This window comes from Canis aureus, chromosome 2 (genome assembly GCF_053574225.1).
Source record: "Canis aureus isolate CA01 chromosome 2, VMU_Caureus_v.1.0, whole genome shotgun sequence".
Classification (NCBI taxonomy): Eukaryota; Metazoa; Chordata; class Mammalia; order Carnivora; family Canidae; genus Canis; species Canis aureus.
Genome location: NC_135612.1, coordinates 74,047,135 through 74,071,501, shown reverse-complemented (window position 1 = coordinate 74,071,501; position 24,367 = coordinate 74,047,135). Strand labels below are relative to the sequence as shown.

General features: G+C 38.9%; 2 protein-coding genes and 1 long non-coding RNA gene across 28 annotated transcripts in view; 1 reads left to right on the top strand and 2 right to left on the bottom strand.

The window, feature by feature from the left end:
- LOC144302071 (uncharacterized) overlaps positions 1–8,616 on the bottom strand; it is a 37,033-nt gene extending 28,417 nt beyond the window's left edge. For 2 of the 3 annotated variants that reach the window (XR_013368975.1, XR_013368970.1), the window contains exon 1: positions 3,505–8,616. This is a non-coding gene — a long non-coding RNA (uncharacterized LOC144302071). Of the gene's footprint in view, positions 1–895 lie in introns of all 3 variants that reach the window. The other variant, XR_013368972.1, reaches the window with a different exon arrangement.
- The window catches only part of WDR19 (WD repeat domain 19), a 175,577-nt gene that overhangs the window by 73,043 nt on the left and 78,167 nt on the right, over positions 1–24,367 (top strand). For 6 of the 23 annotated variants that reach the window (XM_077879342.1, XM_077879327.1, XM_077879296.1 and 3 more), the window contains exons 32-36: positions 2,001–2,082; positions 3,809–3,959; positions 5,026–5,149; positions 5,955–6,031; positions 6,341–6,465. In XM_077879342.1, coding sequence (XP_077735468.1) covers positions 2,001–2,082; positions 3,809–3,959; positions 5,026–5,149; positions 5,955–6,031; positions 6,341–6,452 — 546 coding nt within the window. In that variant the 3' untranslated portion in view covers positions 6,453–6,465. Of the gene's footprint in view, positions 1–2,000; positions 2,083–3,808; positions 3,960–5,025; positions 5,150–5,954; positions 6,032–6,340; positions 6,466–7,633; positions 8,583–16,220; positions 16,519–20,448; positions 20,590–23,871; positions 24,014–24,367 lie in introns of those variants that run through there. The other 17 variants (XR_013368963.1, XR_013368962.1, XR_013368951.1 and 14 more) reach the window with 11 other exon arrangements.
- RFC1 (replication factor C subunit 1) overlaps positions 10,043–24,367 on the bottom strand; it is an 81,314-nt gene continuing 66,989 nt past the window's right edge. For both annotated transcript variants that reach the window (XM_077879411.1, XM_077879421.1), the window contains exons 23-25: positions 21,657–21,870; positions 20,363–20,554; positions 10,043–19,222 (exon numbers count right to left, since the gene is read on the bottom strand). In XM_077879411.1, coding sequence (XP_077735537.1) covers positions 19,139–19,222; positions 20,363–20,554; positions 21,657–21,870 — 490 coding nt within the window. In that variant the 3' untranslated portion in view covers positions 10,043–19,138. The remainder of the gene's footprint in view (positions 19,223–20,362; positions 20,555–21,656; positions 21,871–24,367) is intronic.

Sequence of the window (24,367 nt, the reverse complement as noted above, 5' to 3'; positions counted from 1 at the left end):
GGAATCACCTGGTAAAAAAAAAAAGGATTTACCTAAGACATTTAACCAGAGCTTACTAGTTTATGAATTCTAAGATAGATTTTATACACTCCCACAATTTTTGAGTTTAGTTTTCATCTCAATATAAAACCACATATTCACTGAAAAGATTTAGAGAATGTAGAAATGTATAATGGAAAAGTACCTTCTAAGTCCATCGCCCTACGTAACAGCTGCTATCACTGCGCTGTAAATATCCTTTATGCTTCTATACATACATGGGTGCACTCTTACTTTTTAATCACATTAGGATTATATTTATGTCCAGTTGTATTTTGTTTTTTTAATTAGTAAGTTTTAATTAAAAAAATATAGCATGCAGACCTCAAATGCTCGTATGTACCATTTACTTAAATGTTTTATGTGTATAAATACATTCACACACACAGCATCTCTGTAAAGATATAGGTAGAATTCAACTTAGGTATTTTTCTATATTTTCATTATATCAAAGCACATCTTCCCATGTTAATGCTGATTTAGTTTTCAGGCCAGTCTACAAGAGCTTATTTAATTTTGATGGTACCTAGGATAGAGGACTCCTCTTACAAATTATTTAGATCCTGATATGATCTCTTAACAGCACCATCCCCTAGAACTTTCTACAGCGTTGTAAGTGTACTGTGTCTGTGCTGCCCCCTACAGCAGCCACTGGCCTGGCTGTGGAGCACCTGAAGCACAGTTAGTGCAACTGATAAGCCAAATTTGTTTTATATAATTTTAAATTTAAAATTTAAATAGCTGTATCTGGCTAGTGACTACCATATTAGGCCACACAGTTCTGTAAGAAAAAACCCTAGAATTCCAACTTGCAACCCCCAAGAATACATTTGCTTCCAGAGCAGCAGGAGCATACCTTCTCACATGGAAAGAAGTAGAAAGGGAGAAGGGAGACTTCTCTCAACTGCAGGCATGAGTGGTGATGCCAATGTGCTAGGAGCACAGAATCCAGCAAAATGGAGTTTTGTGGGTTAGAAGACGGGAAGCAAGGGTTAGGGAATCCTAAGAAGCCCTCCAGAACCAGGGCTTTCTACCACCATTCATCACAGGGATGGCTCTCAAGTCTTTTCCTCTGGCCCCAAGAGCTGGCCTGTCACTTACATAGGACCAACCAGACACCCTGCTCCCCTCCCACTGAGGGGCACCTGTGACTATTCCCTATTGCCACAGTTCTCAACTCTTATGCAAACACCAAACATTCTGAGGCCCAGAGAGTCCGTGGAGGACAAGCAGCAAGGGATTCCCTATCCCTTCTTGAGATTCAGTTAATATTTATTATGTTGCAGAGCTCAGTAAATTATACTATCTTCCATTTGCTTAGACCTGATGCCTGGGAGTTACTCTAAACTCGCCCTGCACATTCTCACCAAATACCACCAGTTCTGCCTCCTACTGGGTCTACTTCTCTCTACCCCCACCCCTATCTCCTGCCTCACCTCTGTGGGCTACCCCATCTTGCTGGATGATACTGTGACATCATGGCCTGGCCATGATCACAGACCACACACATACTCCGTACTCACCCAATCTTTCCAGCCACCACTGCCCCTTGGCCTTAACCACAGCAGTGCCCTCTTCCCTTAACAACTCATCCTTTCTGCCTGAGAGACTCCACTTTCAGGTCTCACAATAACTTGGCAAAGTTGGTATTATTAACCCTCCAATGATGGCCAGTAAAAGATAGATCAGGGATTTGAACTCATGTCACGTGGTCTAGGGTAAAGTAAAAAGCAGAGCACAGAGAAGGGGTAAGGCCAGTGAGGCCATGGTGCCAGGCAGCAGCTGCTGGAAGGAGAAATAAAGGAGAAATCCCAAGTCCAGTAAGCCAAGAAAGGCTGTGAGGATCATGGGACGACCCTGTTCAGGGTGATAATGAAGGAGTTGATTATCTAAGGGAATAAAGCATGAATTAAGATTAATCAAAATATCTTACAGTTAGTAAAATACATCATTTATTTCAGATTCACGTTAAAAATGGAGATCATATGAAAGGGGCACGTATGCTTATTCGGGTGGCCAACAACATCAGCAAGTTTCCGTCACGTAAGTACTGTTGAGAAGAGCCTGTCATCCATATTTCTGCATTAATAGCAGTCACTAACTCAGCCAGCCACTGTTCTCTGCATAAATTAACCTATTTAATCCTCACAGTCACCCCCCCAGGAAGTAGTATAATGGGATCCCAAGACACCCCCAGGTTTGACAGTTCACTAGGACTCACACAACTCAACATAGTAGTAGTGCTGAAGGCTAAGACTGATTTCAGCAAAAGAATACAAAAACCAAATTGGCAAAGGGAAAAGGCACTCGGGGCGGAGTCCGGAGGAAAACAGGCAAGTTTCCAGGAGTCCCCTCCAAGTGGAGTCACCTAGGACACTCTTGACTCCTCTGGCAGTGAGTTGTGTGATAGCACATATAAAATGGTATCTACCAGAGGTGCTCATGAGAGACTCGATGCCCAGGGGTTGTACTGCGGGCTGGGTATGTAGGCATCCCCTGCTTGGCATGCACTAAATTTCCAAACTCCCAGAAAGCAGGTGTTTGGCTTAAACCACATTGTTTGTACAAAGAGTTTAGGCACTGTGAGTCACTCTTACCTGGAAATGGCAGAAACTTCCCCAAAACCCAAGTTCCAAGATGCCAGCCAAGATCAAGCAGATCTTTCTAAGGATAACAGCTTCAAAAGTACACCCATGGGTACTATTATTATTTTCCCTATTTCACAGAGAAGCAAACTGAGGCAAAAGAAGTGAAGTACCACTTGCCCAAGATCACAGTGTTAGCTAATAAGTCTGACTCTGTCCTCAACCATGAAAGGCCACTGCTGCTATAAATATGGTCCCATTATTCTAAAAGATACGTCATTATAACATTCAATTAATAGACTTTCTCACATTCTACAACAGGAGTCAACAAAATCTTTCTATAAAGGTACAGATGTCAATGTCTGGGGCTTCATGGACCATAGCGGTTGGTCACAACTACTATTTTTACATAAACCGTACGGAAGTGAATGAGCATGGCTGTGTTCCAGCATAACTTTATTTTTCTTGGATGCTGACATTTAAACCTCATCTAATCTTCACATGTCACAATACTCTTCTTTGATTTCTTTCAACCATTTGACAACATAAAAGTCATTCTTAGCTCATGAGCTATACAAAAACAGGGGGCCAGATTTGGGCCACAGGTCAAAATTCAGCAACCCCTCTTCTATAGCTGTATTCTTTTTTGTCACATGAAAAAGACTTTAAAATAATTCTGTACCATGTAATAGGACAGGCACTCTCATGACTGCTCCGGGGAACAGTATGGCCTTTCTAAAAAGCAATTTGGCAGTTTGTGCTAGGAGCATTTTTTAAAAAGTCATGTTGTTTGATCCAGTAATTCACCTTCTGGGTATCTGTCCTGAAGAAACAGACACATGTAGAGAGGTCAGTGCATAAAATTAGTAATCTCCCTTACCATTCACGGGCAGCCCTGTCAAAGGCAAAAATGCATCTCAGTGGTATCAGAGGATACATGCAAAAGGTGACAGCAAGGGAGTGCAGGTCCTGGTGTCACAGGGCAAAACATAAGATCATCACAGGAAGGACATTGTGATAAGCAGTGACTGCACTGCTATGCCTCATTCAACAAACAGGTCATATCTGTTTTTTTGCCAGAAAAAAGCAAATTTAGAAAGCTGTGATCCTGTTTTCCTCCTGAAGGAGGATGGAGTCACGACAGTAGAGGCACTGTACATTCTGCTGTCCCGTTTCTATTGCAGACATTGTGCCAATCCTGACGTCTACTGTGATCGAGTGTCACAGAGCAGGCCTGAAGAACTCTGCTTTCAGCTTCGCTGCTATGCTGATGAGGCCCGAGTACCGCAACAAAATAGACCCCAAATACAAAAAGAAGATTGAGGCAATGGTCAGGTAGGCAGTGACAACTGGTTCTACTATCTAATCACATTTTACAAACGTATTTTTTACAATATGGCTGCTAATGTGCTGGCTCCGTAAGAGAATGGATTAGGGGTAGCAATTAGAATTGTATTCAGCTACCAGCTGCAGAAAACCCAACAACGACTTGAAAAAGGACTTATTTGATTCCTAAACAAAGTGTCATGGCTCAGGGTGGGTGCCGCTGTGTCCTGATACCAGGAAAGCAGAGCCCTGTGTCTTCCAGCTTTGTCCTCCAGAGCACAGAAGTCTCCTCCCTTGTCAGGTGGGTGGGAAATGCTAGAGCATGTCTCCCCTGACAATTTAGTGCCACTGTGGCCTGGGCACTAGCTTGGAAGAGATGCTAGACATTCTCCCCCCACATAAGATTCCTACACAACTAGGAGGTCTAATATGGTAACTGCTAGCCACATGTGGCTACTTAAATTTAAAAGATTTTATTTATTCATGAGAGACACAGAAAGAGAGACAGAGACACGAGCAGAGGGAGCAGGCTCCCTACAGAAGGGCTGACCTGGGACTGGATCCCAGAACTCCGGGATCTCACCCTGAGCCAAAGGCAGATGCGCAACCATTGAGCCACTCAGGCGTCCCTAACTTAAATTTAAATTAATTAAAATTTTAAAAAATTTAAAATTTGGTTCCTCAAACTATCCATATGAAAAGCTTCATGTGGTTCATGGTTACCGCATTGGAGAGTACAGAATTGGAACACTGCCATTGTCACAGAAAGTTCTCTTGCACAGCCCCGCATAGCCTTTACCGCTTCAGGACACTAAAGGGAGAGACGGGAAGAAGCAGGCTTACCACGCCAGTGGCACAGGAAGAGAAGAGACGGCAAGACCCACCCATGTTGTCTGCCACTTAATGGGCTAAGAACTGCAGCCCCCAAGTGCCTGTATAATGCTACAGTTTGACCCATCTTAATTCCTCTTCCTCCTCCCGGAGCTCTGGAGTGCAGACTGACAGTGAGCTTATCTCTAGTGTCAGATTCTGACTGTGAAGAAGCAGGCATGTCACACAGGATTCTTTCTCACAGGAGACCTGATACATCTGAGACAGAAGAAGCCACAACCCCATGTCCATTCTGTGCATTTCTTCTCCCAGAGTGTGAACTCCTCTGTCCTGGATGTAAAAATAACATCCCATATTGCATTGCAACAGTAAGTTTGTTTATAATACACACACACACACACATACACACACACACACACACATAGTGGGGGGAGGGAGACCACTTGAATACCTGATGTGTATAAAACACACTTGGCAATCAGATGGTCCTGGGCTTAAATCCTTTCTCTGCCACTTGATTGGCTATATAACCTGCAATTTGCTTTACTTTGCTAGGTCCAACCGTAACAATGCCTGCCTACTGAGATAAACTGCAGGCTGATGACAGAACAGTCTGAAGCCTTAGTACACTACTGGCCATACTGAATAAGTGGTGGTTTTTATTATTAATTTTATCTAGTAGAAAAAAAAATTTAAAGAATTTATTTTATTTGACAGCACAATCAAGGGACTGATTGGGGGGGTGGGGACAGAGGGAGAGGGACAAGCACACTCCACACTGAGCATTAGAGCCTGACACGGGGTTTGCAGGACTCAATCCCATGACCCTGAGATCATGACCTGAGCTGAAATCAAGAGTCAGACACTCAACCCACTGAGCCACCCAGGTGCCCCCTATTAGGAAATTTTAAATACCAGATTATATGTTAATCACTAGACTATCTTAAACTTTATTATAAAGGAAAATAAATTTAGGTAATGATGTCACAAAATTCAAGACTATTCTTTTATACATGAATTTGATAAGTGATATCTGGCTTCAGTCTGTTTGATGCCATCTCTATTACTCGCCTAATTTAGAGGTCTGGCTTTTAATTTTAATACATTTATTATAATTGAATAATGGCGGGAATTTTTTTCAGTGAATTTTACTCTTAAATGTACTGTTTCCAGGGTCGACATATGTTGAAAGATGATTGGACTGTGTGTCCACATTGCGATTTCCCTGCTCTGTACTCAGAATTTAAGATGTAAGTGTGCATTGTTTCATTCAGTCACACAGAGTTCCCCAAAAATAGGCCTTTCATTCAATCACTTTTATTCTAAGGTCTCCTTATTCGTATTCCTATAGATCTCTAAAGACCAAACCTTCTATGACCTTTAAGAACATTTTCCTTAAAGAGGATCTTGCATGAGACTGAATATTCCTAATTCTTAAATCATGTGATGAATATGTACTAAGGAGGTATAGACAGGAATGGTTGTTTTTCTCATTAGAATAACCCAAAGCTAACAGAATATTACATATTTAATCTACTCTGCTTTCCCTCCCCAAACAGCTTGTTAAACACTGAAAGCACATGTCCTATGTGTTCAGAAAGATTAAACTTTGCTCAACTAAAAAAAATCTCAGACTGTACCCAGTACCTGCGAACAGAGGTGGAGCAGTGAGCGGCATGTGCAGGTAAGTGCCAGACCATCTACTCACTTCCCCAGGGCACGAGGGTCCACAGAGTAGACAGTTTTACAGTTTGTACGGGCAGTGGCTCCTTTTTGTGCATCGTGTAACTTGTCAGATTTGAATTATCTTGACAACAAAACTTTAATGTCCTTAAACAATGCTAAAATGCCGAGTGTACAATCTCCATGGTGACAAAGGCTTTCTGGCCAAGCAGCATCACGGATTCCAACTATAATGTATTTTATCAAATTATAAGGGCTTCTTTTTAATCAGTCCATTACTAGAGCCAATTAATAACAATGGAGCTTTTTAAAGTTCAGAATATATATATTCTGAATAAAACTTTTAGCATCCATAGATCTGAAAAATCCCTCTTTCCAAGTCTCATTTTTTGTCACATGAGAGCTGCACACACCCCTTCAATTTGCATTCCATTGGCAAGAATTTACTCGTGGCCACACATACTGCAAGGGAGGCAGGGAAATGTTGTGTCTACCTGGGAAGCCAAAAGCCTGCCCACATGCGGCAGACTCTTCAAAGGGAAGCAGGGAGCTCAGTCCCTGCCACGGCATCTAGTCTAGCCTGCTTAAAATGGGACTCTGGCCCTCTGTCAGGAGCAGCTCCGCTCAAGCAGCTGCTCCAGTGGGAACCCGGTCGTTAGGTGTGACTCCCCTCACCCTCACCCCTGTCACCCAGTCCATGGTGAGTCCTCTCAACTACCTGCAGTGTAGCAAGTTCCTTCATAAGCCCCCCGGGATTTTTTAATCACATGTGCAAAAACAAAGGCTGCTGGCCACCACCTCTGCTCACTGTGCAGCAGCCCCACTAACCTTTTTGCTGTTCCTTGAACATTCCAAACTGCTTTCCACAGCACCTGCAACTCTTCCATTTCCCCCACAAAGGCTCCAGTTGCCCCCACATCCTCATCAACACTTGTCAGCCTTGTTGTTTATAATCATCTAGTAGGTGGGAAGTGGTATCTCATTGTGGTTTTGATCTCCATATCCCTAATGGCTCAGGATTTGGAGCATCTTTTCATGTACTTGTTGGCCATTTGTGTATCTTCTTTGGAGAACTGTCTATTCAAGTCCTTTCTCCATTTTTTAACTGGCTAGTTTGTCTTTTTATTGTTGAGTTATAATAATTTTTTAAAATTATTTATTCATGAGAGACACACAGAGAGAGGCAGAGACACAGGCAGAGGAAGAAGCAGCCTCCACGCAGGGAGCCTGATATGGGTCTTGATCCCGGGGCTCCTGGATCACACCCTGGGCCAAAGGCAGACACTGAACCACTAAGCCATCCAGGCGTCCCGAGTTATAAGAATTCTTTTTTTTTTTTCTTTTCTTTTTTTTTTTTTTTAGGTGTAAGAATTCTTAACAGACTCTAGATATGGGTGTTTTATCAGATACATGATTTGCAAATACCTTCTCCCATTCTTTTGCCATGTACATGTCCCAGTATCTTTTTCTGAAAAGATTGTTCTTCCCCATTGTTACTGGGTTGTCTTTTTGTTATTGAGTTGTAAAACTTCTTTTATTTGTATCTAGATATAAGTCTGTCAGATATATTTTTCAAGTTTTTTTTCTGTGGCTTTCCAACTCTTTTCCTTAATGCTGTCTTTTGATGAGATTTTGATGAATTATAATCTATACATTTTTAAGTTTTATGGTTATTGTATCCTGTCAAAAAAAGTATTTGCCTTCTAACAAGTCCCAGGCTTATTCTGGTATGTTTTCTTCTAGAAGCTGTAGGTCTATGATCCATTTTGAAATTATTTTTGTTTATACTCTGAGAGGAGGATTGAGATTCCCCCTGCCCCAGCTGGATATCCAGTCTTCCCACACCATTTGCTGAAAAGTCTTCTTTGCCTATTGTATTACTTGGGTGGTTTTTTTTTTTGAAAATCAATGAGGTTTTAAATATTGATCTATTTCTGGACCTCTCTTCTTTTCCTTTGATGTATTTGTCCCCTATGCAATACTACGCTATCTTAGCTACTGTGACTTTCTAGTGTATCTTTAAATCAGGTACTGTGGATCCAACAATGTTATCATTTTTTCCAAGATTGTTTTCACTACTCTTAATCCTTTCCATCTCCCTATAAAATTTTAGAATCAGCTTGTCAAATTCTATTTTTAAAACTTGCTCAAATTATAAAAAAAAATAAAAATAAAAATAAAAAAATAAAAAAATAAAACTTGCTCAAATTATAATTGGAATGTTTAATTTTCCTGTGGCTGTATAACATCACAAATTTAGCATCTTAATATATATTAATTATGTCAACTTTATTGATATATAATTGACATCAGTTGTTTTAGGTGTGTATGACATAATGATTATACAGAAATGATTTTACCACAATAAGTTAGCATCCGTCGCCACACAGAGGTACATATTTTTTTTTTAATGAGAACTTTTAAATCTCTTAGTAACCTCCAAATGTACAATATGATTAACTGTAGTTACCATGCAGTACATTACATCCCTAGGACTTATGACCTTGTACCTTTTGACCACTTTCATCCATTCCATCCACTCCCCACCCCAGGCCTATGGCAACAACAAACCATTCTCTGTATCTATCTATGAGTTCAATTTTTTTGTATGTATAAGTGAGACTATACAGTATTGTCTTTAGCTAGTTTCACTTACCATAGTGCCCTCCCCTCAAGGTCCATCCATGTTCTTGCAAATGGCAGTATTTCCTTCTTTTTTATGGCTGAATAACATTCCTGTGTTATGTGCGTGCACTGCATACACTTGTGCCATTTTCTTTATCCAGTGTAGATGAACACTTAGGTTGTTTTCTTATGTTGGCTATGGTAAATAATGCCAAAATGAACAAGGGGGTGCGGATATCTTTTCAAGACAGTGATTTTGTTTTTCAGATAAATACCCAACAGTGGAACAGCTGGACCATATGATAATTCTATTTTTAATTTTTTGAGGAACCTCTGTACTGTTTTCCACCGTTGCTGCCAGTTTGCATCCCCACCAACAGTGCACAAAGGTTCTCTTTCCTCCACATCCTTGCCAACACTTGTGATTTCTTGTCATTTTGGTAATAGCCATCTACCAGGTGTGAGGTGATACATCATTGTGGTTTTAATTTGCCTTTCCCTGATAACCGGTGATATTTAGCAGCAGCACCCTTTCATGTACCTGTTGACCATTTGTGTATCTTGTTTGGAGAAATTTCTATTCAGATCCGGTGCCCATTTTTAATTGAACTATGTGAGTTTTTTACATTAACCCCTTATCAGATCTATGACTTAAAAATATTTTCTCCCAATCCATATGTTGCCCTTTCATTTTGTTCATGGTTTTCTTTGTTGCATAGGTTTTTAGTTCAGTGTAGTCTCACTTGTTTATATCTGCTTAGCTGCCAAATCCAAAAAATCATTACCAAGACTAATGTCAAGGAGCTTACCCCCTATCTTTTCTTCTAGAAGTTTTAATGCTTTCAGGTCTTCCGTTCAAGTTTTTAATTCATTTTGAGTTGATTTTAATGTATGGTGTGACCTAGTGCTCCAGTTTTCCCAGCACCATTTATTAAAGAGACTCTCCTTTCCCCATTATATATTCTTGGCTCCTTTGTCACAAATTAACTGACCATATATAGTTTTGGTTTTTTTTTTCTGAGCTCTCTGTTCCATTGATCTTCACATCTACTATGTGACTTATTGTTGTTGTTGTTGTTTTTTAAGATTTTATTTATTCATGAGAGACAGAGAGAATGGCAGAGGGAGAAGCAGGATCCATGCAGGGAGCCTGACGCGGGACTCGATCCCAGGTCTCCAGGATCAGGCCCTGGGCTGAAGGCGGCGCTAAACCACTGAGCCACCCGGGCTGCCTGTGACTTACTGTTTTTATGCCAATACCATTTTTTATTACTATAACTGTGTAATATAGTTTCAGGAAATGTGCCTCCAGTTGTGTCCTTTCTCAAGATTGCTTTGGCTACTCAGGGTCTTTCATGGTTCCATACAAATATTAGGATTGCTTATTTCTGTGAAAAACATCATTGGAAACCGCATCAAATCTGTGGATTGTTTTGGGTAGTATGAACACTTTAACAATTTTAATTCTTCTAATCTGTGAGCACAGAATATTTTTCTATTTATTTGCCTTTAATTTCTTTCATCAATGTCTTACAGTTTTCAGCAAAAACTTCCACTGGTCTTCCACCTCCTTGGTTAAATTTATACATTCTTTTTTATGCAATTGTAAATGGGATTATTAACCTCTGATAGTTATTAGTATATAGAAATGCAACAGACTTTTGTATATTGTGAATCTTGCAACTCACTAAATTCAATTAGGCTCTAACAGTTTCTTAGTGGTCTTTAGGGTTTTCTCTATATATCATGTCACCGACAAATAGTAACACTTTAACTTCTTCTTTTCCAATTGGAACGCCTTTTCTTTTTCTTGCCTAACTGCTCTAGGACTCGTATTATGTTTCATTAAAAGTGCAAGAGTAGGCATCCTTATCTTCTTATCTCAGAGGAAAAGCTTTTAGCCACTGAGGAGGATGACAGCTGTGGACTTACCCTATAAGCCAAGCCCTTTGTTATGTTGAGGATGTTCCCTCTGTACCCGCTTTAGTTAAGCTTTTATCAGTGGATGTTGAATACTGTTAAAATGCTTTTTTCTGTATCTACTGAGATGATATGATTTGTATTCTTCATTTAATGTGACCAATCACACTGATTGGTTGTGGATGCTAAACTGTCTGTGCATCCCTGGAATAAATCTCAGTTGATCATGGTAGATGATCCGTTTAACATTGTTGAATTCAGTTTGTTGGGATCCCTGGGTGGCTCAGCGGTTTAGCGCCTGCCTTCGGCCCAGGGCGTGATCCTGGAGTCCTGAGATCGAGTCCCACGTCGGGCTCCCTGCATGGAGCCTGCTTCTCTCTCTGCCTGTGTCTCTCATGAATAAATAAATAAAATCTTTAAAAAAAAAAAACAAAAAAGAATTCAGTTTGCTAGTAGACCGCTTAGGATTTTTGCATCTATTTTCATCAGGGATATTAGCCTGTAATTTTCTTTATTGTGGTATCCTTGTCTGGTTTTGGTATCTGACTATTCCTGGCCACATAAAATGAGTTTGGAAGTGTTCCCTCCTCTTCTGTTTTTTGGAAGATTATTTTTAGGATTGATATGAATGCTTCAAGTGTTTGGTAGAATTCACCAGTGAAGCCATCTGGTCTTAGACTTTGTTTGCTGGGAGGCTTTTTGATTACAGATTTAATCTTCTTGCTAGTAATTGGTCTGTTCAGATTTTGTTTCTTCATGATCCAGTCTTGTAAGGTTGTACGTTTCTAGGAATACTCCATTTCTAAGTTGTTTCATTTGTCCATGTTCATAGTAGTCTTTTTGTATTTGTTATCCGTTGTAACATCTCTTTTCTGTTTAAGTCTAGCTCAAGTTTCATCTATTTTCTTTAGCTCTTAGTTTTATTGCTCTTTTATTGTCTTTTTAGTGTCTATTTCCTTTATATCTGCTCTTTATTTTCTTGCTTTTGTTAACTTTAGGCTTAGCTTGTTCTCTTTCTCTTTCCTTGGAGTATAAAGTAAGATATGTTTAACTTGAGATCTTTCTTGTTTCTGGATGTAGGCACTAATTGCTATGAGCTCCCCTCTTAGAACTGCTTTTGCAGCATCCCTTAAGTTTTGGTATGTTGTCTTTCCATTTTCACTTGTCTCAAGGTATGTTTTTTCTTTTGATTTCTTCTCTGACCCACTGATTGTTCCAGCATGTTGTTGAATCTCCACTATTTTTTTAATTTTCCGGTTTTCTTTTTATGACTTCTAGTTCCATATCTTTGTGATTAGAAAAGATATTTGCTATGATTTCAGTCTTCTTAAATTTACTGACTTGTTTTTGTGGCCTAACCTACAATCTGTCCTGGAGATTATTTCATGTGTGCTTAAAACTGTGTATTCTGCTTTTGGATGAAATGTTCTGTAAATGTCTGTTAAGTGCACTGTTTCATTATATTGATTTTCTGTTTGGATGATCTATCCACTGTCTGCCCCTGCCCCTATTATAATTGCTTTTTCTCCCTTTAGACCTGTTACTTTCTGCTTTATATCTTTAGATACTCCTATGTTGGATGCATACACAAATGTTATACTCACTTTTGTGTTGACCTCTTTATTATGTAGTGACCTTCTTTGTCTCTGGTTAGTCTTCGTTTCAAAAACCTTTTTTGCCTAATATAGTTATTCCAGCTTTGTTTTGGCTTCCATTAGCCTGGATTATTTTTTTCCATTCCTTCACTTTCAATCTGTGTCTGTCCTTAAAACTGTGTCCTGTCAGCAGCAAGATAGATGGATATGGTTTCTTCATTCATTCAGCCACTCTATTGATCAGAGGATTTAGCCCATTTGCATTTAATTATTGACAGATATGGACTTACTGCCACTTTTATTGTTTTCTGGAAATTTTGTAATTCCTTTGTTCCTTTTTTCTCTTGCTTTCTTTATGATTTGTTTTCTATAGTGATATGCTTAGATTACTTTTATATTTTGTGTATCAACTGTAGATTTTTGTTTTGTGAATACCATGAGGCTTACATTAGACCTATTGTAAGCTGGTAAATTCTGAGGTTCTACATTTTTACCCCCGTTCTATTTTTGATGTCATAGTTTATATCTTTAACATTTTGAGGGTCCATTAAACTGTTGTCATTATGGTTATTTTACTACTTTTGTAGGTGATTAACCCACCATTACAATATAAGATTATTCTGAATTTATATATTAACCTTTAAATATTCAGATACATATTTTCATAGGTTTTCCTCTTACTAAACAGTTTAAAGCACCTTTAACATTTCCTGTAAGGCTGGTCTAGTGATTATGAACTCCTTTAGCTTTTCCTTGTTTGGAAAACTGTCTCTTTCAATACTGAAGGACACCATTGCCAGGTAGAGTATTCTTGGTTCACATTACTTTTCGTTCAGCAGCCATGCCACTGTCTTCCAGTCTGCAAAGGTTTCTAACTGAAAAATTTACTAAGGGTCTTACAAGGTTCCCTTGTATATAACAAGTTGTTTCTCTCCCTTAGCTTTTGGCCATTTAATTACAATGTGTCTTGCTGTGGGTCTTTTGGGGTTCCTGTTGTTTGGAACTCGGTTTCCTGGATTTGGTGGTCTGTTTCCTTCGGGAAATTTTCACCCTCTTTCTCGTCTCTTTTAAGGACGCATATAATGTGAAAATTGGTTGGCTTGATGTTATCCCATAAATCCCTTAAGCTGTAATCACTTTCTTTTTTTTTTATCTTTTTGCTGTGATTAGAGGAGTTCCATGGACCTATCTTCAGGTTCACTGATCCTTTGTTTTAGTGTTACTGAACCGTTCTTTGTATTTTCCAGTTCAGCAGTGGTATTCTTCAAGTTCTGTGATTTGTTTAGTACTTTCTTCACGAATTGTTTTATGACCATTGTAAACTCTTTATCATGTAAATCACTTATCTCCCTTTTGTTAAGGTCTTTTTCTGAGGTTTTACCTGTTCATTTGGAACTGTTTCCTCATTTTCACTGATTGTGTTGGTTTCTATGCATTAGCTAAAACAGCCACCTCCCCCAATCTTGGAGTGGACTCATGTAGGAAGTAAGCCTAGCCATTCAACACTATCCTGGTTCTTTCTTCTTTGTTCATAGTTGCTCCCAGTAGTTGAGGGTATGCCAAGACCTGTCAGCATCCTAAAGGGGGGGGAATCAGTCAGTACCTACATGCAGGCTGACTGCAACTTGGACCTACAGTTATTAGGATAAGCAAATAAACCTCTTTTGTGGGAAGACTGGGCATTTCTGTCTGCTGCCTCTGCATTAAGCTCTGGCAGATTAGCTTGTTAAGAACTGTTTGTGACAGTCCAGTTGGATTTGCAAACATAAGCCCCACTGGCCACCAGAGCTAGGTGATTATGGGGTGTCCCCTGGGTGGCAGCTGTAAAAACTGGAGTGCCAGACTTGTGCACAAGTTCCTGAGAGATACTGGCCACCTGGCACAAGGCAGAGAGAGAACACAAAGATGGTGCCTGCTAGACTCTGCAGTGTGTTGCAGTTAGCCCCTAAGTATGTGTTAAATTAGAAGCCTGCCCTTCAGGTCAAAGCTTTTAAGATTATTAGGCCTTTTTCACAGACTGGATGCATTTCAGTCTGCTGCCTCTGAGCTAGGCCTTGGGGGATTAGCCACGGGATCACGTGAACTCGTTTTGAACTGTTTTTCAGTTTGCTATGTCCTCTACTCATGGATACAAGGCCCATTGCCTTTTAAAGCTAGAGGTAGGTGTGGGAGGCCCATCTCTCAGGTGGTAGTCTTAAAAGTCAGGACACCAAATGTGGGGTCCAGATCCTTTACCCCTCAGGGAGAAGTTAGGAGTTGTTGAGTTCCCTCCTGGTTGGGTGTCATCATCCTGGGGGTGGGGCTTACAGCAAGATTTTCTCACCCTCTCCTGCCATTTTGATTTGGGTGTTTTCTTGTTCATCTGACGTGCAGGAGTTGATCAGCTAGTTTCTGGCTCTCTTTCAGAGACTTGTTCTATATGTAGCTATAGATGCACTGCATCCACGGGAAGAGGTAGTTCAGGATCTTCCTACATTGCCATCTTGAACCAGAACCTATCTCACAGTTTGTGGATCAGCAATATAGGCGTGGCTTAGCAGTCTTCCGTTCAAGGTCTCACAAGGCTGCAGTTGGTTGGAGCTGCAATCTAATGTGAGGTTCTTGTCTAGCCTGTTTGTTGATGGAATTCCATTCTTTACTGTCAAGAGTACTGAGGCCTTCATATCCTAGAAACAGCCCTCGGTTTCCTAACACATGGCATTCCCTACAACATGGAACTGCGTTGCTTCTAGTCCAGAATAAGCCTGTGAAGTTCAAAAGGGTTTACGTGGAGTTTATATGCAGATTTGGGGGGGGGGGGCAGTGCTCTTTTCAGGATATTCTCCTTCACATTTCAGTAGTTCTGGCAGATCCAAAGTGTCTTCTCTGAGTCTGAGCTAGTAAGTCATAGACTTACCCTCAGGTGCAAGCACATATGAAGATGAATCTTACCCAGCGGACTTCTGTTTTTTTCAAGAGTTGACACCTTTTCCAATTTCTACCAGCTTTTGGTTGCTCTCCAATGCCTTTGAATACTTATATTTTGTCCCAAGTTTGTAACCAGTATCTGCATGAGGATAATATGCAATTCTGCCAAAGTAGGATCTTTCTTGTGTTTTTAATCCTACATACACTCTCTCCAAACAGTATCCCTGCATTATTGTAGATGCTTAGACCCATGATTCATATAAATTACAGATTATGCTTCAGAAAGTTATGATTATGCACCATCTTTTGAAGAAGTCACTATAAATGTCTTACTGTATAAGGAGTACTGGTTGGAACAGCTGTTCACTGACTCCTCTTAGACAAGGAATCATTAATGACCATTTAATTTCAAGAAAATCTTCACGGATTGCTGAGCACTTACCTTGTATTTTCCCATTCTTTCCAGTAAGGTAGCTATTATCACCACCCTCACTTTATAGTAACAGTCCAACAGCTTGCCTGTACAATTTCAGTCAAGGCCAAGATTTAAACTCAATATTGATAATAGACCAGCAGTTTCCAACTTGAATATGGTCATTCTGCTTCACATTCCAGAAATGAGCAAAAACTTCAATACAGCTTTGCTTTATTATTGCATGCCAGTTACGTGAAACACTTCTAAGATGTGATTTTTTTTTTTTTCTCCAAGATATAATGTTCCTGAAAAGATACCTTTTTCCCACAGGAAACCAAGTTTTTACCCCTGTGGTTTCTGGATACAGAAAAAAGACTCTCCAAGTCACAGACATTGTAGAAGTGCCATTGTAGAATGGCAAAACAATGACATATACCCTCGCTGTTTATTATCTTCATGGAGTTCTTCAAAGTCCTATATATTCTATGCTCTGCACTGTTAATAGTAGCCTATGATGTAACTGTAAATATTCAACTTTTTGATAACTTTTATATTTTGAAATATCTCCTTTAAAATAAAATTGTTGACTAGATATAGTAATGTTTGTTTTCTTGGATTTGGATATAGAAAAAGGAAGAAAGGAAAATAGCTCTGCAGCATATCATGAAGTTTGGGCAGCACAGATATTAAGTTTAGTAGAATTAGTCTTAGAATAAAAACACCAGTTTGAAAGAATGAAATTATAAATCGTAAGCTTGCATCTCCTGAGTCATTAATTCCTTTCACAAAAGTAAATCACTTGACTTCCTCTGAAGACATACATTATTCAGAATCTTCCCAATATCACATACCACTCCATATTTTTCTTACATCAGTATATGCTTCCTTGCTGTCCAAAGCCAATGTTACCAAAGTCTGAGCAGCTGGCAGAAATGAGTCATGTAGCCTAATTTTGAATGTTTCCGATGATAGGATCTTACAGTACAGCCACCAGCATCCTGAGTATTACAGAGGTAGTTGCTAGCCTACGGTAGTACCCAAGTGCCAATAATGTTTTATTGCATCCAAGTATCCACATACATAATGCCTCCAACTTTATGATCTGATCTTCCTCCCACAAAGGCTGGCTAGAGAATAGGCCAGAGGACTTGGCTTTACTAAGTGATATTAGTCATTACCAGTAAACCCACCTATTATCCTGTTTTCCCGCTATCACTGGAGGGATGTTGTAAAGTTACAGGAAGAAGAGCCATAGGCAGTTGGGATCTGTGAGAATAAAGCACATCATATTTGGGGAGTGACAGGCTTTAAATATTCACTATAAGCATAATTACACCAGAACTTATTTAGGAAGATACTCCTCCTAGTACATACAACAACACTGTTCCTTGTTAATAACTTCAAGAGGCCAAATAATGTTGCTACAATAATGGACTGCTAAAACTTAACAGGATGAACAATAAAGCACGGTAGTTTGTTATAGCTTCCAAAATGGCCAAGACACAATGGATCTCAAATGAAGTAATGCAGTTTTATTCTGCAAAGGCATGTGGCATCACGTAGCTTCAGGAGACCCACGCTGTCCTCCTCATATTTTAAAGCATATATATAATCTCTAATTCTAAAAGTTATACACTGATTATGCCAATCATAGAGCATTTAGAATTAATAACAAAATCATAATTTACAGTAAAAGACATTATTCATTGTTCTGGCTGCAAGTAGATTACACTCCCTTTCCTAGGGAGTAAAAAACAAACAAGTAGGCAGACATGACTTTCATATCAAAAACCAATAGAAAGGGAAGAATATGCAAAAGAAAGCCATGCTCACCCCGCTAGTGAGGTGAGGCAGTTATCAATCAAGGAGATCTTCCCTGAAGCAGAAATTTCAAGCTGGGCTTTAACAAAGAGAGGGGCAAGGCTGAAGGCAATGTTTCATTCCCATAATGAACTTAGTCTACATGAAAGACGTTTTTCACACTAAAGTGGTAAATACACTTTAAATGTCTCAAGAACTTTTATGTCTCACCTCCCAAACAAGACTGTCAATTACTTAAAGGGAGAAAATAGTATCCTAATTTTACATTCCTTTTAGCACATACCTCTGAGCATTTACTGACAAAATTTCCAAATAGACAACAAAACTCCAGGCTAGTTCCACAGCCTCAAAGCCATTCAGCAAGTACAGGTACAATCTAAAATTCCAGTACAGTTTGTAGAATCAGTCACAGAGCAGAACCAGCTCTCCCAGAGACAAAGTAAACAAAAGCCAGTGTTCATTTTGTCCCAAGCCAGAGTGAGACAGAGATTATGTCTGAGCCAGCCTAGACTCTACTGGTCTGAACCTGATGAGCTGAGACTCTGGAAAGATAAAAATGCGGCAATCCTTTAACAGCCAGGCCCTCATACCTTCTAGTGATAATACCACAGAGGCCTCTCCATGACACAATGTTCACAAGAGAGAGATGGCTGGCACTCGTAGAGGTAATCAAGCTGGGCATTAGAGTTCTGACTGTCCAAACGCCATAGTTCTGCATCACATAGCTCGTTAGTGAGGAATATAATTAGCTTTTTACCCAATCATTTGCAAACTAGTAAGGAATGTAATATACCAACATATTATTTTACTGTACAAGATTGACATTCTTAAGAATTTGCAAATGTATCACATGGAACATTTTTATTCCTAATTTATATTTTGAAGATATTTGACAATATACAAAGAATACCAGTTCTAGGTGGTGACTGTTTTGTATTAGCATTTATTTACAAAATTTCACCACATTAATAATAACTACCTTTTAAAAAAAAGATCAGCACCGGTCCTATAAAGGCCATTAGGATAAATGCTTAAGCCTACAAAAGTTGCCTTAAGTACCAATGCTCCCAGGCATATTATTGTTAACTAAAATCTGACTCCAAAGCCCACATGTAGTTTCGGATTATACACAGTCAATTTGAAGCACAATCCAAGTAGATTAACAGGGGACAGTGGAGGACCCAAGCAGTCCTATCAACCTCTATAAGAGGTGTATGTTAGCCTACTGGTTACATCCCTCTAGCTGTACCACCACTTATTTATAATGGGATAACTGAGTTGCCCCATTATGCTAAAATATGATTCCTTTGGAAAAAACAAGGCATTATCTAGACAAGCTAGACTGGTCAACAGGGTGAGTAAAAAGTGGCTGTCAGTAGTGAAAAACAGTTTCATTTCTTTGAACTTTTTCCTTTTCCTTTTCTGGACTCCTTATCTTTTTCTGATTTTGAAGGCTTTGAAGATTTTGTCTTCTTCTGTTGGGAGGAAAGAATGCACAAAATAGTTAATAGCTATACTTATGAGGAAATGAAATAAACTAATTTCTAAAATAAAGCAAATCTTTACCTGCAACTTAATAAAAAGAAAGGTTGCAAACATCTTCAACTACCACTAGGCCTGATGAGCTTACTTTCAAGCAACAACTAGGCTATCTGGAGCCTTTAACTACTGAAAAGCTATTTAGAATCTAGAACTAAGATATGTTTCCAAGGCATACAGTTTCTTGGATTTAGGACACAGGTATATTTAGGAAAGACAAAATGAGTAGGAGATAATTTACTAATAAGGTAACATTTTAGTGAATTTCCTTTCCTTTCGGTTTCAGATTAGAGATCTAAACAGGTTCAATTAGTTTTAGCCTGGAATTCTGTTCATATGTCTACATAAGACTACAGAGCTACACCGCAGAAGGCCACTTTTCCTACCTCTGCATATACAAAACCAGAAACGAGGGACAAGGATGACACACACTAAGGATAGAAGAGAACAGACTAGATTCCTTTGCCTTAGCCAATGGTAAACAGTGGGCTGACACCATAAATGATTTTAATCTTTCCTAGCACGAGACAAGATTGTTTTATTCTCAGAAACTTCTATAGGCAGTTCAATGGCTATAGTAAAACACAAATTATAGAAGAGAGAAATGGTTTCATTGAAAATGTTTTTCTTAAACTGTAGAAATATGTGTCTGTGGTAAAGCACACAACAATGGCCAAAAATGGTACTTTTTCTAACACAGCATATGACCATTAATATGATGGCCTATTTTCTTGCTATCTGGCTCTTCCACTATTAAAAGCAGCTGACTATAAGAATAAAATCTGGGACACCTGGGTGGCTCGGCACGTGATCCTGGAGTCCCAGGATTGAGTCCCACATCGGGCTCCCTGCATGGAGCCTGCTTCTCCCTCTGCCCATGTCTCTGCCTGTGTGTCTTTCATGAATAAATAAATAAAATTAAAAAAATAAAATCTACACTTCTCTACCCTGAAAGTAATTAACGTAAAAGCTTAAACATAGGCCCTGAATAATTTTAGAAGGCAAGTTCTACACAAGAAAAGATAAACTGCTGAGGGTGTATCATAGCATTTCCTGTCTATAGCTTAAAATACTACCTTGATCATTCCATCAGTTTCCATAGAGTCTTGGTCTTTCTCATCAGATTGAGAGTCATCTTCAATTAACTCTTCATTGTATTCAGAATCCAGTGCCGGGCCTGTGCTGTGTCTGGGTGTCTTTACTGCTTGAAGTGAATATGGAGTAAGGTGGACTTCCTTATTGTAGGTTCTTGTGAAGGCTGCTTTCACCTATAGAAAAGGAACAGAAAGAGTCTGTTAAAAATGTAAGTGCCAAACAATACATTTAAAGGTTTCATGAGTTCCTGCAGGGTCCTTGAAATATTTAGCAAAATATTTATGCATGTACATGTAAGTGTATTTACATACATTTTTCTATGGAGAAGTCTATATTTTTCATGACATTCTTAATAAAGCCCATGACTCAAAAACAAGAACTAGTATTTGGGAACATTAGGAAAAAAAAAAAAAAAAGAACTTTAACTCATCATTTTTGCCTGCTTAATCGCATTCCACAGTTTTACAAAGTGAGAAGCCTATGAATCAATAAATCAAAAAAGACTTACAGTAAGGTACAAATTAAAAGTTGGCCTTAAATTATCACAAAATACATAAATTTCCTTTACCATAATAGTAGTGGTTAATTCAAAATACTAAGTAACTTGAAAAGCCTTAATTTGAAACTTCTAAACATAATTGTACAATTTAGTCCTTGAACACTAACAATGGAGGTCTCTCATGAGAATTTACCCATAACCATAAAGTCAGGTCAAAATTCTAGAGAAGGCAAGCCATAGAGAATATATCTAGAAATATAGAAAAAAGAAACAGGCAGAGTATGAAGTACTGGATATTACAAATTCATGTTATGTCACTTTATACAATGAAAGTAAGGAATACATTATTACATAATAGAATGTCCAACTATAATAAATACTAAATTCATAGATTAGGCAAACTAAGAAAAAGTATCCAAATCCTCAGCCAATACAAACAACTTTGTTTTCATATTACCACCATCTGATTTATTTTCCCAGGCTCATCCGCCCACTTTTATAAGGAATACATTTATATTTGCTTCTCAGATTTTATGTCTTGCCTTTTCACTCAATGTTAAGCAATGATAGAACTATAAATTGTTAAGGTCAAATGCAGAAGTCCATTCTTAATACTGCACTCAAATATGGAAAGCATAGACCATAAGAAGCAAAAAGGCATTTAAGAGGGAAAATTTTAATCTTTTTAAAGCACCTACAACATCTCTGAAATATTCCTACTATAAACCTGGTAATTACAAGTGATGGAGAACCAGTGGGTTAGTTACGTAATTTACCTTGGGATCCAGCTTGGAGAAGGGACTAGGTTTCCCTCCCCAGCTGCTAATTTCCATGATATTCTCAAAGTCTTCTTTCATCAAGTAGTAGGCATCCATAAGAGCAATAACATCCTGTACTCCTTCTACCCCTTGTGAGGTCAAGGGCTGTACAAGTGCGTCCCTTATATGTGACAGATAATCCATGTTTACAGTCCTTTTGCTGGAATAAGTTCTTAAACCAAAACAAAAGAGGCATAACTGTAGTCAGTGGCAAACTACCACCAAGCTCAAGACATAAATGCTCAAGTTCAATCCACCTTTAATAATGCCCAATGTAATGTCTACTATTTAAATCAGCTGGTAGAAAAAAAAATAAAAATAAAAATAAATCAGCTGGTAGAGAAAGCCTAGCACTCACTACAACATCAGGATAATGGATACAGACCAGTGTGCTCAAAGGGAATGGATTTCCTACTTATCTGCATCAGTGAATGAAAAACACAAATGTAGGTTCTACTTCCAACCTACTCTCAAGGCCTGGGCAACAATAAGACTTCTATGTGCTCATACTCATTATAACCAAATATTACTCATTCCCAGTTCCAAATATTACAAGCATCGGGAAAAGGCAGTGAGATTTCCTACCTCAAGTACCAGTGCTACTTCCTACATGAGGGCTTGTAACACCATTTGATCTCTGATTATAACACGCAAAATTATATATGAATGTTTCCCTCATATTTCCTAATATGAGGTTACTCCGAAATCTTTAGTTCTAGAGCAAGGCTTTCCCCAAACTTAGAAAACTGCCGAAAATGTCCCTGCAGAATCACAAGGTGGTCCACACTTGTGAGAGGAAGGCTTCAGGAAAAAGTCTCGCATCTGCTGAGAACAATGCTATCATGAAATGACTTTCTCACTCGCTCTTAAATATGGTCACTCAAAACTAGAACAAAATGCCACCAATCTAAACCTTTCCAATCCAGCTGCTTCCATCATCAAATGAGGAAACAAGAAACCTCAAAAGTTGCTGGGCTTCAGAGCCCATAAACATTTTTAAATTATTAATGGGCCCTGCTATTGCCTTTAGGTAACTGAATATGAAGAGTTCTCTTGATCAGAAATCTAGAACCCTGCTCCTGTCAAAGAATCCAAAAACTCGTATTTTAAATTCACCCGTTTCCTCTAGATTCAGTAGTCTTCCATAACCAAGCACTATTAGTGCTTAAAGACAAGCCCTAAGCCACAGTGCCTACAAAAATCATGAAACCTTTCTCAAAAGTATTCTCTCATATTTTGTTAATTACTGTTACCTTCTACTTAGAATCACAGAAAATACCTCTAGAAAAGTCTAAAGGTATCATCTAGTGTTCCTAAATCAAGGGTTCTTAACCTCAGAAATCTGTAATACCTCTAGCATTATTTGTACTTTACTGCCTTTGGGATTAATAAAAATCAAAGAGCTTTCAGATTCTCAATGGCATCTATCACCCTAACTAGAACTAATACTAAAAGTACTATTTTGTACTTCCATTTTTAAAGATAAACTGAGATCTATAAAAGTTCAAGGACTTAGGGTTAAAAATTAAATAGGAAGGTCCTAATTTATTCTAAAAATTCTGAATTCATTATAGATGTCCTTTGATGATGACAATGTCCTGTATATGATTCATTAAGGAACATTCATGGAGCAATTTAATGTGCTGGATGAGTAGGCCTCAGTTCCTATCACCAGATATGTTCGGTCTAACAGGAAAAGGGGACAGACATACAAAAGCACAGCCACAAAACAAGATGGAAGTCCAATGCCAATGATCTACATGAAAACGGTGGGGGCATCAAAGATGAATACCTACCACCAGGGCACAGGGATGCATCACCTTTTTTAAAAGCAGAGGGCAGGGAGTAGAAAAGAGCTTAGAGCCAGGCCTTGCACTTTGACCACGAGCAGTGGAGAAAGCAACCCCTTCCAGTTTATAGAGGCCATAGACATCCCTTGGCTCATGGTCTCTTTTCCCATCTTCAAAGCCAACAATGTAACATCTTAGAATCTCTTTCCCTCTCTGACTAGATACTGCTGTCTCTCTTTTATTTCTTTTTGGTAAAGATCCTTGTAATTACACTGTGCCTGCCCAGATAATCCAGGAGATTCTTTGCATCCTAAGACAGCAATAAATGTGTGTTATTTTAAACCATTAAGGGTTTTTTTTTTAAGATTTTATTTATTTGACAGAGAGAGAGAGAGAAGAGAGCGTGGCAGACAGAAGAGAAGCAGGTTCCCTGCTGAGCAGGCAGCCCAATGTGGGGCTCCATCCCAGGAGCCCGGGATCATGACCTAAGCTGAAGGCAGACTCTTAACTGCCTGAGCCACACAGGTACCCCTAAACCATTAAATTCTTAGCAATTTGTTACAGCAACAATAGGAAACTAATACAAGAGTGGCAAAAAAAAGCGCCATGCTATAGGCTAGGAAGAGGGAACATAGAATTTTATAGGAACAGTAGAAAGGAAGCATTTCAGTTCAGCTTCAAACAGAAGTTAAGAGTGGACCAATGTTAACGAATATTCCCTCCAGAGATCAGAAAAAAAAAAGAAGACTACTCAAGTAGTTCTTTGTGGTTAAAAATAAATTCCTAAAGTTCACTGAATATTTGGGTGTGTGCACATTTTCTAAGTTTTTCAACTTTAACAAAATTGTACCAAATAACAAGAATTTTTGGACTTCATTA